The sequence below is a fragment of the Diplotaxodon limnothrissa genome, linkage group LG4 (assembly GCF_057381915.1).
Source record: "Diplotaxodon limnothrissa isolate DT_005_m linkage group LG4, D_limnothrissa_male_GT1.1, whole genome shotgun sequence".
Taxonomy (NCBI): Eukaryota; Metazoa; Chordata; class Actinopteri; order Cichliformes; family Cichlidae; genus Diplotaxodon; species Diplotaxodon limnothrissa.
In genome coordinates this window covers 28,187,209-28,206,516 of record NC_140599.1, presented here as the reverse complement: position 1 = coordinate 28,206,516, position 19,308 = coordinate 28,187,209, and the positions used below count along the sequence as shown (strand labels likewise).

General features: G+C 40.9%; 1 protein-coding gene across 1 annotated transcript in view; it reads right to left on the bottom strand.

Moving 5' to 3' along the window:
* cacnb1 (calcium channel, voltage-dependent, beta 1 subunit) overlaps positions 1 to 19,308 on the bottom strand; it is a 37,702-nt gene that overhangs the window by 3,141 nt on the left and 15,253 nt on the right. Inside the window, exons 2-12 of the mRNA XM_085351798.1 lie at positions 18,158 to 18,277; positions 17,853 to 17,975; positions 16,809 to 16,945; positions 16,288 to 16,355; positions 15,059 to 15,219; positions 9,594 to 9,674; positions 9,439 to 9,497; positions 7,952 to 8,061; positions 2,420 to 2,571; positions 2,199 to 2,294; positions 287 to 472 (exon numbers count right to left, since the gene is read on the bottom strand). Of these exons, the coding sequence (XP_085207924.1) occupies positions 287 to 472; positions 2,199 to 2,294; positions 2,420 to 2,571; positions 7,952 to 8,061; positions 9,439 to 9,497; positions 9,594 to 9,674; positions 15,059 to 15,219; positions 16,288 to 16,355; positions 16,809 to 16,945; positions 17,853 to 17,975; positions 18,158 to 18,277 (1,293 nt within the window). The remainder of the gene's footprint in view (positions 1 to 286; positions 473 to 2,198; positions 2,295 to 2,419; positions 2,572 to 7,951; positions 8,062 to 9,438; positions 9,498 to 9,593; positions 9,675 to 15,058; positions 15,220 to 16,287; positions 16,356 to 16,808; positions 16,946 to 17,852; positions 17,976 to 18,157; positions 18,278 to 19,308) is intronic.

Here is a 19,308-nt window from a genome sequence, read left to right as displayed (position 1 = left end):
ATGTGTGGAAAATTGGATCCTTGTTGGTTCATTTGGGTGTTAATTTCTTGCACAGATGTATCTGCGGTTTCCTATATACAGCATAAACAGGCTATTAGTGCACTCCTACTCCAGGGTAAAAGGAACAGGCTGCTGAGTTTGGGTTGAGTTGCCGGAGTCGCCCCCCACCCCCCTGTGCTACTGGACTTCAGAGAGCATGTTCTTCCTCTTTCCCCTCAGTGGCTACAGTGCCGTCCATGTCAGGCCACGGATCCATATTTCTGCGCAGGGAGGTGAGGACCTGTACCTGTAGGTTGGAGACGGGCTCTGGGGAGGCAGCCAGGGCTGCCGTAGCCATGGTACGATTCAGCAGAGGGTTGGGAGGGTTGCTGCTTGGAGGGTGTGTTGCCTTCCAGTAGGCTTCAAGGTAGTCAGCCAGGTGTTCGCAGGCATCCTCCAGCTGGTTCTCATCCAGGATGATGTCAAATAATTCCTGCAACAAAAAAACAGCTCTTCATTTATTTCACTGTACCAAAGTGAATTTTCCTTCTGTCTTTACATGAATTCTAGTAACAGCCAATTGTTTTATCACAAAACCATCTGCTCCGCCTTTCAAGACATCATATGTAGAATGCCTCAGCATTTAAGCAAGTGGTAACTCTATCTGAAAAATTATGCCAGTGGTGAGAAAGGAATTAGTAGCCATTTGAGGCTAACCCAACAAAAGAGTCAGGCATTTAAAAAAAAGGTATTAAAAAGCAGATTTACGGTTTGCTGGAAAAAACTGTTTATATCTAGCTTTCCCTTTCATAACAGCTGTATGGTATTTTATTTTATTTTATTGAAGTCACTGTTCCCCCTCACCTGAATTCTAATGGGGAAGTTCGACTGTAAATTACACTAATTCATACAGTTTGATAATGAAAAACTTAAACAACCATATTTCTGATCAGTTCTTTCAGTGAGAGTTCAACCGAATGTAGTTATTCGGTTCACTGCAGTTTAGTGCTTCTGCAGAAATCATGGCAACCAGCATCACAGGGGAAGACAGTGAATGATGTGGCCTATGGAGGTCAGCGTTTTCAACTTTTCTTTAAGCCTAGGTAGCATGTGCAGCTAGTTTTAAAGCAAGACCCTACTTGAAAATTGCAAAAGGAGCGGAAGTACGTTGTGGATATGTGAGCTCACAGTCAACATGAGTTCATTAAGCCACTTCTGAACCTAAAGAAAATGCCTCTCCATCTGTCTTCTGTTTTGCCTCTGAATTCTACAAGATATTTTTGGCATTTTTATAACTTGTTTTTTTTTTTATAAATATGCAAACACCACACACTTACATCCAACCTAGAGTAAGTTAGGTGTCACCAATTAATTTAACAAGCATGTATTTGTATTGTTAGAGGATGCAGAGAACATGGAAACTCCAAACAAAAAGGCAAAGCTGTGAGGCAGCACTGCTGACTACTGAATCATTGTGCCGCCCTTAGAACCCGCTCGTTCAAAAAAACTGATATGGAGGTGGACAGAACTCAAAATGCATTGTCCTAAACCAATGGCTGACACAACAGCCATATACAGACTATGGTCTCTATGCTCCTCCACACACAGCGACAGGGAACCAGCTGGGATGATGACTAAATATTACTCAAGACAGAACGATCAGGTCTATCGTAAAAGCATAACAGGCAGCCTGTTAAGGAGCGATTCTATAGCTCTGTGCCAAAAATGTATCATTTGTTAGCAACGCCTGAGAGTAGCTCATTTATTGCTCTGTAAAATCATGTCAAAGTCCGCTCATGTAAAGATAGATGCATAAGTGTTATTCTGTAAAACCGGAAAGTACTGTGATATAAGTTTTTACATCTTTTCCTGAAATCCATCCAAGTAGGTTTTATGCCTAAACCCCCAAAAAACTGTGATGGAAAAAGCACTTGCCAAGTGCTTGCTCATAAGGTGTAGTCTGATTGTTATTTTTGTAGGGCCCCCACTCAGAATAAAAGCAGCCGTTGTTGGATGAGGGGCAGTATAAATAAAATTGAATTAAACTGAATTGAGGGCCTCGAACCGGTCTTCTTTCAGCTGTTAATCGTCAGATACCGTTGGAAAATAATCCCAAAGGGGTACTTGATGAGTTCAAATTCATTTGACTGAGTGTCAGGGTGTGATGAGCCGGGGATGAGAATATGTTAAAAAAGCTCAAGTCGCAAAGCAAAACTCACAGGTGGGCACTGAGCCAGCTTGTCTGCTGCAACCATCTGCACGTTTAAGTGTTTAGCCTGGGACTTCCCTCTGGATTTAATGAGCCTCTGGAGAACCTGCAGGGAGATAGCAGAGCACTGAACTGAAACAATATTTACTGCTATCAGAATCAGAAGACGGTAGAGTCATTCCAAAATTAAGTATGAGAATCGGTTTAAATGAATGAATGAAACAGGCATACCTTAGGGGAAGCTATTTTGATATAAACAATGATGGGAGCCAGGGAAGTCTTAGCCAGTTGAGAGGGGTGGTTAATGGTGTCGGCATCCAAAGCAACAAGCTGGAGAGTTCGGGCCAGCTCGAAGATACGCTCGATCTCACTCTGCACCTCAGCTGAATGCCCAGAAAACAGACAAGACACGTGAATACAGTGAGACAACAAAACAGATACATGATCTCTGTTTGAGGAGTTAAAGCACTGCATGTGAGCCAATCTCCCTTAACTTTGTGCAAAAGTACATAACAGACGTGTTAGTTCTTACTCATGCATGTCGGAGTTAAGAGGAAAACAAAACAGCTCCAAGCGTATGAATCAGATTGGACCACAGTTAAAAGTTCCATTTATGCACAGCTAAATGGAGCGCTCGAACATCCTCATTCTCCTGCCCCCTCCTGACATTTCAGATATGTATTTAATGCTTTTTTAAAAGGTGCAGAGAAAGGAGGCACTTAAGAATGAGATGCCTGTGGTACTTGAAATAACTTACAATAAGGGCACAAGTTCTCACCATGTAACTAAAACAGAAACATCAACGACAAAAAAACAACCAAACAAACAAAAAAAACAACCTCATTAAATAGATGAAGTGGAACATTAGTTGTTTTGTTAGCACTAATAGGCACAGCGGTAATTATACTATCGGCTGCACCACTCAAGGCTGTAGAATGCTGAACGTTGTGTTCATTGTTCCTCAACAGCAGCCTATAAAAGCTGGTTATTTAGCATTTCGAAGACAGCTCCACCTTTTTATCAGCCTGTCGACGTGTAAGGAGCGAGATTAAAACCGAAAACCAGAATGTTCCTCGTCTGTCTGGTCAACCCTCAGCGCCTCCGAGGTGTCTGTGCGCTGCCAACCCAAGTGGCAAAGAGAGATAACGGGCAAGGCAATCTGCACAGAGACGTGGCCCGCACATTTCAGCAGCCTCCAGCTAAAGGATAGAGAATTAAAGCCGGAGGCGAAACGGGGTCTCTGCAGAATGACAAGAGACGTGAACTTTTAAGTTGTACAAAGAAACAGCAGCCAAGGTTTCCATTAACCTCGACAAAGCCTTCTGCGAATTTGGATTTAACTTCAGAGAGACGTTTGCTCCCCCGTGATGACAAGAGTGAATTTAAAAGGCAAGGTCCAGCTGCAATAGATGCTATCCTTGGGTATGACTGAAGATAAACAGCATTATGAGTCACAACATAAGGGTGACAGCAGGATGGGAGAGTATCGTCTTCCCTCTCTGCTACCAGCCGCTCTGCTGCCCTCCCACGGATCTCTTCCTGCTTGGGTTTTGTAATTGGTTTCTTTTTGTTAAGAGACTACAGGCTGTCACACAGAAGTATGAGGAACAGAGAAACTGACAGGCAAGCAGACAGGCAGACAACGATGTATGAGCAGATGATGAATATAGTTAGAAGAAAAAGGGGAGGGGAAGGAAAGAGAAAGAGATGCTTCATTGTTTTGTTGCGGGAAGAGCATACGTACCCAGTACGTCTGAATCAAAAGACAGAGGAGGAAGAGGATGGGTGGTGGGAGAGAAAGGGGGGAGGATGGGTGTAGACAGGATGAAGAGAGAGAGGAGGCCAGATCAGACTCAGGCAATCAGAGCAGGTGTAAAAAGAAAATAAGTGACAGTCTCGTGTCTTTGGATGATACACCTCAAACTTGAAACTGAAGTACGTTAACTGCTAGAACTGATCGTTAGTAATTATCAGAGGTGTGGACTCGAGTCACATGACTTGGACTCGAGTCAGACTCGAGTCATTAATTTTATGACTTTAGACTTGACTTGAAAAAATGTTGTAAGACTTGTGACTTGACTTGGACTTTTACACCAATGACTTGGGACTTGAATTGGACTTGAACCGGTTTACTTGAAAAGACTTGATATTTTACCCCAAATATAAAATTTAACATGCATATTATATAGAGATTGAAAATGTGACGTCATTCACGGGTAGAACCGCAAAGGATTCTGGGAACTCGTGACAAGAGTTACTAGCGCACGCAGGCTTTCAATTGAAATCAGTCACACAGCGATAAAAAGAAACACAAAAATGTCAAGAAGCTGTTGTATTATTAACTGCAATAGCCGGTCGCATGACAGCCACGGGAAGCCGACGGGTAAAGAGATCGGTTGTTATCGGATTACGTCGTTGAAGAGAAATTGTTCGAGCCATGTTTCCGAAGTAACAAAGACGCGACGGATGGCCTGGATTGCAGCCATTCAAAGACCAAATATAACGTCCCAGAACCCTCCAGCTCACAGGTTAGTCTGCTCCAAGCATTTACACGAAGGTCAGTCTGCTGTTGTAGTTAATGCGTCATTTTTCTTAACATAATTGGTGATATAGGTTACAAGCAAGTCTGGCGCTGAACAGAAATTGTCGCGCTATGCTCCTTTGTTTATTGTGCATAAATAGTGAATTGTCCTGACACAATATTGCGTTTCGCTTCTGTTATTATGGTACATTGACAAAAACATATACTTTTATTCACAGGGTAAAACAGTTGTTTTGTATCACTAATTGCCCAGTACGATTACAGCATACAATATTATTGTCACTGCTACATTTCTGTGATGCTACCAGAAATTATTTCCACTACTAATTAATTATCGTTGAGCTCAAAGGTCCTATTAATAAACGGTTAAGGAATGTGTATTTATGACGACGATTTGTGAGACTGGTAAACTTATGATACGTACGATGGTCTTTCGTTCTACACGGTGCATTTCAAGGTCCTGCACCCATCCGTCGGTAAACTGTACCTGGGCTTGTTGCAGTGACCGTAAGTTACTAAACTTCACGAGTGTATGCACTCACTCCAAGAACCGTATGATTATAAATATGCATATAAATATGCTACGATGAGATAGCTGACTTCATCTAACTAGCAAATGTTTTCCAGGCTACGTTGGTGATGCAGTTTTTTTTTTTTTTTTATATGTATGATATTTTTATCATGCGATTTTAAAGCCAGTCCTACAACCGCATCCAAGAATAACATGCAGCTTATCTCAGAACTGTCGGTGAAAATTATTCTTGGAGCTAGGTTTAATTGAGCTGCATTTTAAAGAGGTGCAATTTCACAATTTGTGTATATTTTCTAAGTTCACTATTTTGTCATGTGTTGAGGAAAAACACAGATTTAAAAATTACATGGTCTAATATTTACATTTAGCATAACTGCAACATGCTTTTTTTCGTTTTTTTTAATGACTCGAAAGGACTTGAAATTCAAAATTTCAGACTTGTGACTTTACTTGGACTTTTACACCAGTGACTTGAGACTCGACTCTGACTTGCCTGACATTACTTGAGACTTGACTTGAGACTTGAGGATAAAGACTTGAGACTTACTCGAGACTTGCAAAACAATGACTTGGTCCCACCTCTGGTAATTATCTAACCTAAAATATTCCGATTTATCATGTATACATTTGAAAGAAAAGTCCTCCATGTGATGTCACTGATAACCACACCTCTGACAACACAGATGCTGAAATGTTTTTCTCAAACATTCAGCTTCAAGAGCTTCATTTTGTGCTTGAATACAGACAGTATGCTATTTTACACATATTCTTAATGTGTAAAGCTTAAAAGATATTAAGTCTGATGATTTTCTACATTTGTCTTTTTATTAAGAAGTCAAATAAAAAGACTAAACCCAGCTACAGACTGATCCATATTTTAAGAAGTCTGTCTTTAAGTCTTTAAAGTTGATATTTGTATGAAGAAGAGTGTGACTGTTGTCTAAAGCAGCGGTCTCCAACCTTTTTTGCGTCACGGACCAGTTTATGCCCGACAATATTTTCACGGACCGGCCTTTAAGGTGTCGCGGATAAATACAACAAAATAAAACTAGTACCGGTACCGAAAAAAAGAAGATTTATTCATAATACACGTGAAAAGACCCACGAAAACAGAGTTAACGATAAAAACGATAACAAAATAACACTGAAAACCGATAAAAACCCTGAAAACTATACATTTCACACCTGAGCCTCAACTCTCGCGGCCCGGTACCAAACGACTCACGGACCGGTACCGGTCCGAGGCCCGGGGGTTGGGGACCGCTGGTCTAAAGACTACAAGTTATAGCTCACCCCATAATCAAATATATTAACTTGTGTAGTGCCTGCAGTGCTTTTTATTTATCTAGGCCATTTCTCTGTGAGCTCCTCAGATCTCAAGATACCAGCCCTTGTGCGTGATGCTTACCTGTTATCTCCAAGGTAAATTGGCCATAGGTATGAGGGTGAATGATTGTTTTTTCTCTGTGTCAACCTTATGACAGACTGGCACCTTATTCAGTTGCCCTATGACAGCTGGGATACGCTCTAACCCCCCACGACCTTGATTTGGATAAGTGGCAGATGGATGAATGGATAGAAGTTCTAAAAAATGCTGAAAAGCCCAACGATCATATGACACCGTATGAGCAAGCATTTAGTGACAGTGGAGAGTAAGAACTCCTTTTTAACAAGAAGAGGCCTCAAGCAGAACCAGGCTCAGAGAGGGGCAGCCATTGGCAGTTGGCATTTGTTTGTGCACAGCTTGTTTAAGGCACTGGCGGGATTTCAGTCAGGTGGAGGTCTGGACTTTGACTGGGCCACTGCAACACTTTTATGCCTTTTTGGTCATTCTGTTGCATGACCTGATTTTGGCCAACCGTTAGCTGATGGCAGATGGCTTCACATTCGACTTTAGACTTCATGATCGATTCAATCACTGCCACCACTGGTGCTTATGGATTTGATTAGCAGGATCTGGCAGCTACTTTCCCTCTTAAGTCCTACATAAGCAGTATTTTCACATGACTGTAGATAAAACTGCTTATAACAAGACTTCTGGACATATTTTGGGAACTGGGTCATGATTGAGGGAAATTTAAGCTGAGTGCCATCTAGTCTCATTATATGCAAGCGAGGGCAGACACCTTTAAAATCTTAAAAAATGGCAAATCACCATAACAACCTAGATGAGTAATTGGCACTACGGACAAGAGGAAAATATGTAAATGTGATTTTGGGGTCAGTCATCCCTTTAATCATTTACAAGTCAGCTTGTGTGAGATATGTCCACACACAGAAACACACTGTCTTTTTGATCAGTCCAACATTCCCTGTGTGGCTGATATAAAATAGCAAATGCAATGTTTCTCCTGTTTTAGTAACATTTGCTAAAAATGTAATTTCCCAGCTGCTGTTGAGTATTTAAAAAACAACAACAACAACAACAACGCAATATTAATGGACTCTTGTCTGTCTAAATAAAAGAGAGACACACTTAAAGAAATATAGATATGAAGGACAGTGAAAGATGTTCAGTAACATGATGTGATGAACAAAAATACATTACACTAATATTCTCCCTAAACTTTAATATGTCAGCTGTTGAAAGAGTAAAAATTAAATCCTAATTGTCACGAACTGTCTGCGTTGCGTTTCTCAGTGTGATTCTGCCTGTTGTGGTTTGTGGATAACAAAAGCGTCCTCTTACCCAGGCTCGAGCGGGTACTGGAGCGCTCAATGATAGTGTGTTTGCTCGGGTTGTTGAGGACTGAACGTTTGGCCAGAGAGATGTCTGCTGTCACCCGTGTGATGGATATCCTGAAACAGAGAGCCAGCACATTAGTGGGTCAGTAAAAAGAAACCTATTAAATTTAGAGTCTATCATGGCTGCAAGGGTGTGTCCAGAGGGGGGAGGGGCATGGAGTGACACAGAAATATGATTGGCCTTCCTTTGTACCGCCAACTAGACTAGCGTACTGTTCATCTTTCAATCCTCAATATCAGTGGATGAAGGCATAAATAGGACATCTAAAGTAACTACAAACACTTACTCATATACAGTTTTATTGTACTTTTATTTTATTTAAGCAATTATGTTACAGTGCTTTCCACTTCTAATGCAAATACTGATCTCTGTAATCCATCTCAGGCTATAACATTTAAGGGATATACACCTTAATGAATCAATATTATGATCCAGTAATGTCATGTACACTGATGGGCCACTTTATTAGGTACAACTGTTCAACTGCTCACTAATCGAAGTATCTAATCGGAGTGTTTTAGGCATGCAGACGGTCAGGATGACATACTGAGGTTCAAACTAAGCATCAGAATGGCGATGAAAGGTGATTTAGGTGTTTTGAACGTGGCATGATTGTTGATGCCATACAGGAATCAGCTATCAAACTGCTAATCTACAGGATCTGCTGGGATTTCCCCACACAACCATCTCTCGGGGTTACAGAGAATGGTCCAAAAAAGAAGAAATATCCAGTATATAATATAATATAATATAATATAATATAATATAATATATCCAGTTGTCTTGGTACAAATGCCTTGCTGATGTCAGAGGTCAGAGGAGAATGACAAGACTACTTCAAGCTGTAACCTGAGGTAAGTAAAGGCAACAGTAATTCAAATAACCCCTTGTTAAAATCAATGCTTGCAGAAAAGTATCTCTGAATCACAACATGTTGAACATTGTAGCAGAAGGGTTACAGCAGCAGAAGACCACACCGGGTGCCACTCTTGCCAGCTAAGAACTAGAAACTGAGGCTATAACTGGACAACAGAATGTTGGGGGGGAAAAGTTGCGTGGTCTTACTGAATTTCAATTTATGCTGTGAAATTTGGATGGTAGGGTCAGAATTTGATGTAAAACCCCCCCCCCCCACAAAACAAATAAAGCACAAATACAAACAAACAGCCTTCACAGTCATCAGATCTCTGCCCAATAGGGCATCTTTGGGGTGTGCTGGAACTGGTTTCATGTTAATCTGGACCAAAATCTCTGAGCAATATTTCCAGCACATTGTTAAATAAATGCCACGAAGACTTGAGGAAGTTATCGGGTGCAAACTGGTTAAAGGGCTGGACAAGATGTACCTAATGAAGTGGCTGGAGTGTATATGATTATGGATAATCATTAAAAAACAAAAATCCTGGATGGGTGTAAGCCTCCATTCTTACCTGCCCTCAAACTTGTGTTTCAGGAAGTCAAAAAGTGCTTTCTGCATCATGTCCGTCACCTAGTAAAACATCAGACATCAGAAACAAGTAATATTTAATAGTAAAATCCAATGAAAGTAGAAATTACAAGCCGAGAATGCGCTGCTTCTCCTTACTTCATAGCCTTTGAGTGAAGGTCCGACTAGGACGATGGGCCTCATGGAGGGAACCACGTCGTAAGGGGGGACATGCTCCATCTGAGCATGGACAACACAGCACGTGAGTTGGTGTCACGTTATACACTCAGCACATTTCCAAAGACCTTAGAAGACCTGCAGTCACAGGGTTATACTCACACACAAATCAACATTAACTTGACACAAAACAGCCCCACCCACTCCCTATAAACCCTCCTTCTCTTCTGTGAGCAGTCAGATTGATGGATGGAGAGTTCCAGAAATTTGGAGTCCATTTGCGTTATTGAGTGTCTATGAATGTTCAGGGTCAGGGATCAATTTCTCACCGAAAGCCTTGGCTTCTACTTCTCAGTCTGCAGTCTCACATAATTAAAGTGCCCGTAATTAACCCAGATGCCAGGTTGTCAGGAGAAATCTCACGACTGCGTCACAGCTCTTAAGACAAACGTCATCCTTTGCAGCTCTTTCTTTTCCTTCTGCACTGTCACATAATTACTGCAAGGTATTGTTTGCAGTACGAGTAGTATTTTATGGTTAAAAAAAATCAACTTTCTTATATTTAAAAAAAACTAAAACTAAAAAATCAGTGTAGCATTTATAATCAAATTTCCACCTGCATTGTTGAACTTTAGGCTCATTAGTAAATTATCAACTGATCCATTAGTTTCTGTCCTCTGTTAGTGAGAAATGGATGGAAGGAGTCACATGTCCGATATACTCTGACAATGAAACTGGATTTTTTTTTTAACCTTTTCTACATTTGTACTCCAAGCACGCCCCCGCCCCTGTGCACGCTGTACAGCACTTCAGGCAAGAGAAAGTGCTGGAGTGTCCCGCTTCTACATTACATTACATAAAGCAGAACAACGGAAGCTCATTTCACCCAATTTGTATTCACAGAAGCTAAAAATAAATAATATAAAAGCTTCCAAATGGCTCTTGTCTATAAAGGGGCAGCGCTGGAGCCCTGAACATCACAACACTACTCATTCGTTCGGGAAAAACAGGAGCGCAGGGAACAATTTAGCACGGGGAGGAATGACACGCGGTTTATTGTTCTTCTCCAATCACACGTTATACAGTTCCAGCGTGTAGATATTTGGTTTCACAGTTTCATGTTTATACAACAGAAAAAAATCGAATTTATATCCAATACTTTTCAAAAATGATGCAAAGGATGACTGCGAATTTCCATCAGGTATCACACAGAAAACTCATGTGAGCTCTCGTAGACGAAAGATTAAACTGGAAAGCTGAAATCAAATTACCCGACTTACCCATCCTTTAATGTTAGATATGCAGTTTCCCTTATATTATATTGCAATAATAAGTAATAATATTATTATGACACTGATTCAGCTCCAGAATTGGATGGGAATGGAAGAATTGATGGGTATTAACCCCGGCTTCATTTTTACTTCATTTTTAACTACTGTAACAAAGAAATTTCACAGCTTTGGCGTAAATAAAATATATCTTATTTATATTCAATGATCTTACATGTGCTTCTGCATATCCATCATGTCTGCTAATCCAGTTTAAGAGCCATGGAAGGACTGGAGCTTATCCCAGCTGTCAGAGGGTGAAAGGTGGCGTATAAACTGGATAGCTTTCCCAGTCTATTGTGGGAGCCGAGCCATATTTGTTTAGGTTTCAAACATAAATTGAAAGAAAGAACTTAAAGTATTTTAGTCAGCCAGGGAGAAAATGAATCCCATTTGCATTATTTTCATGTCACAATCTCAGTTTTTTTTGTTGTTGATATCATTCAATTTCGGCTCGTGTCCTTTCTTCTTGTGATTATAGTAATAGTAGTAGTGTAGCTTGAGGATTCCCTCACTTGCTTTCTCCTGTCTGTATATCAGTACCTGTTACCTGTTTTCCCCAGTTGTCATTTCCTCTTTTACTTTAAAGGTGGTTCTTCTTCCAGTTTTACTTCCCTTTTCTTTTCATAACTCATACTTTAAAGAAAAGCAAGCTTATGGTCTTTAGGAAATAAATCTTATTTTCTTATGACATTTACCAGAGGTGGGACCAAGTCATTGTTTTGCAAGTCTCAAGTAAGTCTCAAGTCTTTATCCTCAAGTCTCAAGTCAAGTCTCAAGTAATGTCAGGCAAGTCAGAGTCGAGTCTCAAGTCACTGGTGTAAAAGTCCGAGTCAAGTCACAAGTCTGAAACTTTGAATTTCAAGTCCTTTCGAGTCTTTAAAAAAAAAAAAACAACGAAAAAATAATGTTGCAGTTATGCTAAATGTAAATATTAGACCATGTAATTTTAAAATCTGTGTTTTTCTCAACACATGACAAAATAGTGAACTTAGAAAATATACACAAATTGTGAAATTGCACCTCTTTAAAATGCAGCTCAATTAAACTTAGCTCCAAGAATAATTTTCACCGACGGTTCTGAGATAAGCTGCATGTCATTCTTGGATGCGGTTGTAGGACCAGCTTTAAAATCGCATGACAAAAATATCATACACATTAAAAAAAACTGTATCACCAACGTAGCCTGGAAAACATTTGCTAGTTAGATGAAGTCAGCTATCTCATCGTAGCATATTTATATGCATATTTATAATCATACGGTTCTTGGAGTGAGTGCATACACTCATGAAGTTTAGTAACTTCAGGTCACTGCAACAAGCCCAGGTACAGTTTACCGACGGATGGGTACAGGACCTTGAAATGCACCGTGTAGAACGAAAGACCATCGTACGTATCATAAGTTTACCAGTCTCACAAATCGTCGTCATAAATACACATTCGTTAACCGTTTATTAATAGGACCTTTGAGCTCAACGGTAATTAATTAGTAGTGGAAATAATTTCTGGTAGCATCACAGAAATGTAGCAGTGACAATAATATTGTATGCTGTAATCGTACTGGGCAATTAGTGATACAAAAACCTGTTTTATCCTGTGAATAAAAGTATATGTTTTTGTCAATGTACCATAATAACAGAAGCGAAACGCAATATTGTGTCAGGACAATTCACTATTTATGCACAATAAACAAAGGAGCATAGCGCGACAATTTCTGTTCAGCGCCAGACTTGCTTGTAACCTATATCACCAGTTATGTTATGAAAGTGACGTATTAACTACTAAAAAACACTGACCTTCGTGTAAATGCTTGGAGCAGACTAACCTGTGAGCTGGAGGGTTCTGGGACGTTATATTTGATCTTTGAATGGCTGCAATCCAGGCCACCCGTCGCCTCTTTGTTACTTCGGAAACATGGCTCGAACAATTTCTCTTCAACGAGGTAATCCGATAACAACCGATCTCTTTACCCGTCGGCTTCCCGTGGCTGTCATGCGACCGGCTATTGCAGTTAATAATACAACGGCTTCTTGTGTTTCTTTTTATCGCTGTATAACTGATTTTAATTGAAAGCCTGCGTGCGCTAGTACCGCTTGCCACGAGTTCCCAGAATCCTTTGCGGTTCTACCCGTGAATGACGTCACATTTTCAATCTCTATATAATATGCATGTTAAATTTTGTATTTGGGGTAAAATATCAAGTCTTTTCAAGTAAACCGGTTCAAGTCCAATTCAAGTCCCAAGTCATTGGTGTAAAAGTCCAAGTCAAGTCACAAGTCTTAGAACATTTTTTCAAGTCAAGTCTAAAGTCATAAAATTAATGACTCGAGTCTGACTCGAGTCCAAGTCATGTGACTCGAGTCCACACCTCTGACATTTACTAAAGACTTAGCCAGTATAACCACTTTTCTCAATTTTACAATTTTACTCCTTGAGTAAAGTCAAATTCCCTTCAAATCACTTCATCGCTTTAGCTGTGGGTTTAACACTCTGCTATTGTAAATATGAAACATTTTAGCATCCTATAGTACAAAATGAAAACTTTTACACAAAATGTTTCACTTTGGCACTTTTGTTGATCGTCATGGTATGATGATGCATTTGCTATGAATTCTGGGACAGCTTATCTTCTTTCCTTGTCCAATATATCTGCTGCTAAAGGGGGTAATAAAGTAAGTACTGAACTACCTTTTCTTAGTATACAGAGAAGATGAACAGATGTTATTACGGCTGTTATGTAGATACTTCGCTCAGTTAATAACCTTGAAACTGACTATATGGCTGCAACCACAGTTGCCTCTTTCCCTTTGTCCTCACTGAAGATGTCTGATTATACTCTCATCATGTTTTCTCTCCTGTTTGTTTCCCCTAGATGTTTAGCTAAACTCCTCATTTTTGTGTTTTACTCTTGTGAATATAGTGTTTCTGCCCCCCCCCCACTAGGTTAATAACAATAAGCTATAAAAATGTCTTTTCTCTTCAGTGAGTGGGATGTTTGATTAAATCTTTCAGGCTTCTTTTCTCTTGTGCTCTGTAGTTATTTCATTTATTATTGTGCAATTTCCATTTTTTAATTGAAATGACTGGGAGTTACAAATGTCCTAAAGTGGGCTAAAAGTGCATAATGAATAAAAAAATTGATAACAATATGTCGTGAAATGAATTTTAAACCTTATGAGATATTGCTGTGATAAGTATTGCTGTGCGAATGGTGTTGCTTGTATTTCTTACTCCTACCGCAACAGCCTTCAGCCTTTACGTGTGATTGAAATTGTGCTGAAAAGCATAAAAACTGCTGATTGTGGGCCACTGTGACTCAAATCAGCCATCACAAATGAAAATGAAAGCATGTCAGGACGCATTATAGCCACGTGCTGACTAACAGGGTCTGGGACGGCTCTGCACCTGCATCTGCACACTAACAGCTGTGATACACGCTCTGAGGAAATGACAGAAGTGTCACCACAATTTACAAATGATCCAGTGAATATTTTTGCGCTAACGAGCATCAGAAGTGATACACAGAATAAAAAGAGGAGACAACAAACAGAAGACGAGGAGACGGAGGAAAAAAGACGAAATGCTAGAGGTTAGTCTTGAAGACAAGCCACACTCACCGACTTCTGTTTCTGTTTAGCTGGGCCACCTACAGTATCAATCCACACAAAAGCCAGAGGAGACAAAAAAAAGCACAAAACACAAGAGCACATTTAGTTATTGACAGGTTTGGATTAGAGGGGTGGGGGAATTGGGAGAGGAGCTGTTTGTTGATTAAAGCAGAGTTTACACTGACTGCCTCCTCTGTGAATTCATTTTCAAACAGATTCAGACTGATATCCAGCAGCAGCTATTTCAGAGAGGATCAGTTAGCTCAACGCCTCTCCCAGCTCAACAAGCACAGAAACGCACATCCAAACATATCACTGTAACCGTGGGAGCCTGAGGGGCCAAACAGTGTTAGATTTTGGATCTATAGCAGCAGCAGGGACGGATCAGTTATGAGAGGTTAGTGAGAGATGTAGAGTGGAAGAAGGAGAGCTTAAACCTGGATATCTTGGAGGAAAGGGGGGCAAATGCAGGACGGAGGAGGAGAGAGATCACCTTGCCCTCTAATGTTACCTTCTTAAAGAAGGGCAGTCGGTGGATGTTGGCCTGGGGGGATGTTACGCTGCCTGACATGCTCTTGGAAGAGCGAGGGTCACCCTGGGACTCAGGGGCCTCCTCAGCCTCCAGGTCGAGGGGGTCAACGTCAAAGGCCACTGTGGACATGTCTACGTGAGCTGATGATGGGAAGGGTGGACGTTGGAGAGACGGAACAAAAGAACAGGAGAAAGAGGAGAAAGCGAGATGAGGTGGAGTGAAAAAGGATGAGAGCAGAGAGAATAGCAGAAGGGAGAAAAGGCAAGAGGGGGAAGAATAAAGTGTGAGATGCATCCAGAGAGAGGCAAGAGATGGCACAGAGACTGGAAAAAAGTGACACAGAGTATGATTTAAACTGGAAACGACACTTACAAGAGTCTTAAAAAGAACACACCACAATTTTATGAGGCAGAGCACAGAAAGTGAATTTGGTGCGACGAGAAAGAAACAAAACCTGAAGTAAAGATGTGAACGAACCGTTGAGAAGGATGGCTGCAGCGGGAACTGGAAAAAGGTACAGGTAGGAAAGAAGGAATCAAGCAAAGAGGGAAGTTTAGGGTGGAGACAGGGTGTGTGTTGCTATAGGGATGAGGGAGGGTGAATGGGGCCTTGCAGGTGTCTTGTTTTAAAGGTATATCATGGAAGGGTTGAGTAATTGTAACAAAATTGTACAAAAGTAGCAAATTTGTAGCTCATTAAAATGTGTGTGTATATCTAACTCTCTCTCTAGTATATCTCGAATCTATGTCAAATTCTGACTTTGAGTCAGAACAACAACTTAGGATGTACAAGGTGTGTTAGAGAGATGATTTTTCTGTTACACAGATATGCAAAGCCTTTTAAAGTCAATCAAGAGATGTTTATGTTTACCCATTTCCTCCACCGTCTCTCCTTCTCTCTGTCAGCCAGACGTACTTAACAAGTTTAATGAGTGAAGTTCATTTTCGGCTCTATTTCAGTCCCGTCTTGTGTGCTAATGACAGACCTCCTAAGACCTTTCTCGCTTCACACAGCAACCCACTGAGACACGCTGTGATTCATCATCATGCCTGACTAACTAGCCAATTAAAATTTTCATCTAAATATCAGGCGCCCGTCTCATCTTGCTATCTCTCTCGCTCTCTCTCACCCTTTCAGGTGCCCACACAAACGCACACACACAGACAGGCACTATGTTTCCACGTGACAGGGCGACCTTGTGACCTCACCTGTTCCAGGTGGAGTAGGCCTGCGGGTTCCCGTGGCAACGTCAAGACTAGAACTTCCTCCAGATTTACTGAAATACAGAAAAACGGGCACAAATCATAGCTTGGAGAACGATACATGATTCCTTTTGATTTCATTTTTATTTTCTACCTTAAACAAAGAAGAAGACACAAATTGTTACATATGATGATGCGAATGTAAACATTAAAAAACAAAGAGAACACGTGGAAAACTGCTTAAATTACCTGCTGACTGTGCAGAAATTCATATTCAACTAATATGTATACTAAAATCTGTTTCCTCTACTGCATGTGTAAATACAGAGACTATAGAGACTTTTGTACATACTATACTATAGATGCACTGAGTAACAGAGTGACTCACAGCAGTGCTTTTGTCTATTTCAGTATGTTTTACATTGCCGCTGAGTGCTGTGTGACTCATGTGTGACCTGTTTTAAAGAGTGGGTTCTTGTTTGTGCTGCTGATAACGCAGACACAGAGAGCTCGCTCTTCATTGTTACCTGGAGCTGAGTCGGTTTTGCCTCATCCTCTGCTCCTGCAGCAGACGGGTGTTCTCCAGTTTGACCGGGCTGGGAATGAAGCCCACCTCACAGCCCTCTTTCACCAGACGCCCGATCCACCAGTCATTGTTGTACTTCTGTATTCAGAACAGACAGGCATCAGAGGGCAATGCAGCATTTTATACAAATATATTTTACCATTTGACCCTTGTTTTCTGCCATGGATATATTAAACATGAGAATCCACCATTGTACAAACATGGCTATAGTTTCAAACCTTCTTAATGCCGGGGGAGGACTATCAGAAGAAATGGCTTAAGGAGAGAGCAGCCTTAAAAGGAGAGAAGTTAAAGTGTCTCATCTCAAACAGAAGAGGGCCGGCACCAAGGTCCAATATAAGCTAAATAAGGCTTAATTTAAACTGTGAATCATCACTTCTCCAGTAGAGCACAAGAGCATTTCTGCAGCCAGAAATTTTTCCCAAATAGGGCTGCATTAAAACTTTCATCATTTAAAACTTTTTGAATATGATTATTAAGGTTTTATATGAAACTTTAGACTAAATATAAAGTGTAAAACAAGCTAAATGACAGCCCAAACTTGGTAAAAACACACAATTCTGTATCTTGAGTCACTCAAAGTATTAAACAGTATTAAACAAATCAGAGCACTACTTTTATTTAGCAAATATTTTCCCATTTTTTTCCCAAATTTGGATCACCTATTTCTCACTGCACTGCAGCTTGTATTGCAGCTAACTCCCACTCATGGCCTGGCTAGGCTTTACAAAAGAAGGAGGCAGTGCAATAAGTTGTAGCATGATCCCTCATTGGTTTCCCACCCACCACCACTGACAGTTTTTGGATGGGGCCACTATGCTACTGGCATTCTTTTCCCAATACCATCCAAAATCCAAAATATCCTCACTCGAACTCAAAAGCATTAACTTTAGTTAACGTTGGTGCTCTAAGCCACAGAAATTACTCTCAGTGTGAAAAATGTACTGAAATGACTCTATAATAAGAGAATGAAATAAGTTCAAACCTCTTTAATGTGCAAGAAGTCTTTGGCTTCAAAGGAGATGGCCATGCCCTGCACAGGAACATCATCATTGGGGCCTGGGTTGTAACCAACATTTGTACGCACAGCAAATGCCACTGGTTTGGTCTGGAGCCAAGATGGGAGAAAAGGTATTAGTATGCACAGAGCAGCTCACTAAATCACACTTTAGAGGTGCCTGATACAGCTGAAGAGATTTAACTGTGTCCAAACACTTAATCACGTGACAGTTACTCAATAAGGATGAGCACACAGCATAAGAGATGGATGTGAAAGGCTTGATCTCTGACCTTTGCTTTCTCGAGTGTGGCGAGAGCCTGCCTGTCGGCCTCCTTCCTCAGAGCCTCAGGGTCCTCCTCCAGGGACACGTCCGAGTCCGACGGTCGGCTGGTGTAGGAGTCTGCAGAGCCCTGAAATGCACAAAGAATTCATATAACGAAAGCAGAGTTAGACCAAATAAGCATGAGGTTTGCAGTCTAACTGATGAATTGCATGCCCATCAGTCCACTCGTGTTGCACCTTAAATCCAGGTATGTGTCTTTCAGCTGCTCCTCAATATGAGGAGTAAAGGTTGCAGCCTGTTTTTTTAATATCCTGAGATTATAATATCAAGACCACCTTGTGAAGTGCAACCTAAATAAACACAAAGAGAACCCCACCCATCACACTGCATGAAGCTGACTCTGTGTTATTCGAGGTTGGAAGGATGCATAACATTTTCATTTGCCGACACTTCCACCGCAGCATCGAGAGCGGCTGGGGTGTTAAATCGTATTTTTTGCACAGGCACAATAGATTCAGCATGTGTGGGTGTGTCAAGTACAGACAGAAAGATGTGGAGAGGGGAAAAAAATGGCTCGAGGACTGTTTATAATATCAGCGAGGATATAAATTTCTCATGAAGTGGCTACAGTTTCTAACACATCCACCACTCATGCACTGTAACTCGACCCTGCTGACCCTCTTTCAGACACCCATGCCACAATCAAAAACCCGAGCCTCCTCCGAGCCTGCAGAGTCGACCTGCTGTACTGCTCAGCATGTCCAGCGCAGGGAGGGAGGCAGCCTGAACTTCTGAAGTGTTCGAGTGTTCAATTTATATAACAATCCCACTTGTTCTCTTGTTGCTGTTTTCGTTTTTGAGCTGACAGGCTGCCTGATGCTTTGTGGGAGGTACTGACAAAAATGTGGACAAATGAATGTTCCAGGCAGAAAAAATGAGTCACTAGGTGTGGGTTTTTAAAATAGAGGTGAGAATGAACAAAGATGACATACAGCATATGCAATGATGATGAAAAATTCCCTGCACATGTGTACTCAGACAAACAGTGAGTATAACAGATATCTTTGGACTGTGGCCGGCTATTGTTAGGAATTTCTTTCGGTATTGATGCCAATATTAGAGTTAAAGTATGTCAACAAATTTTTTTTTTTTATAAAT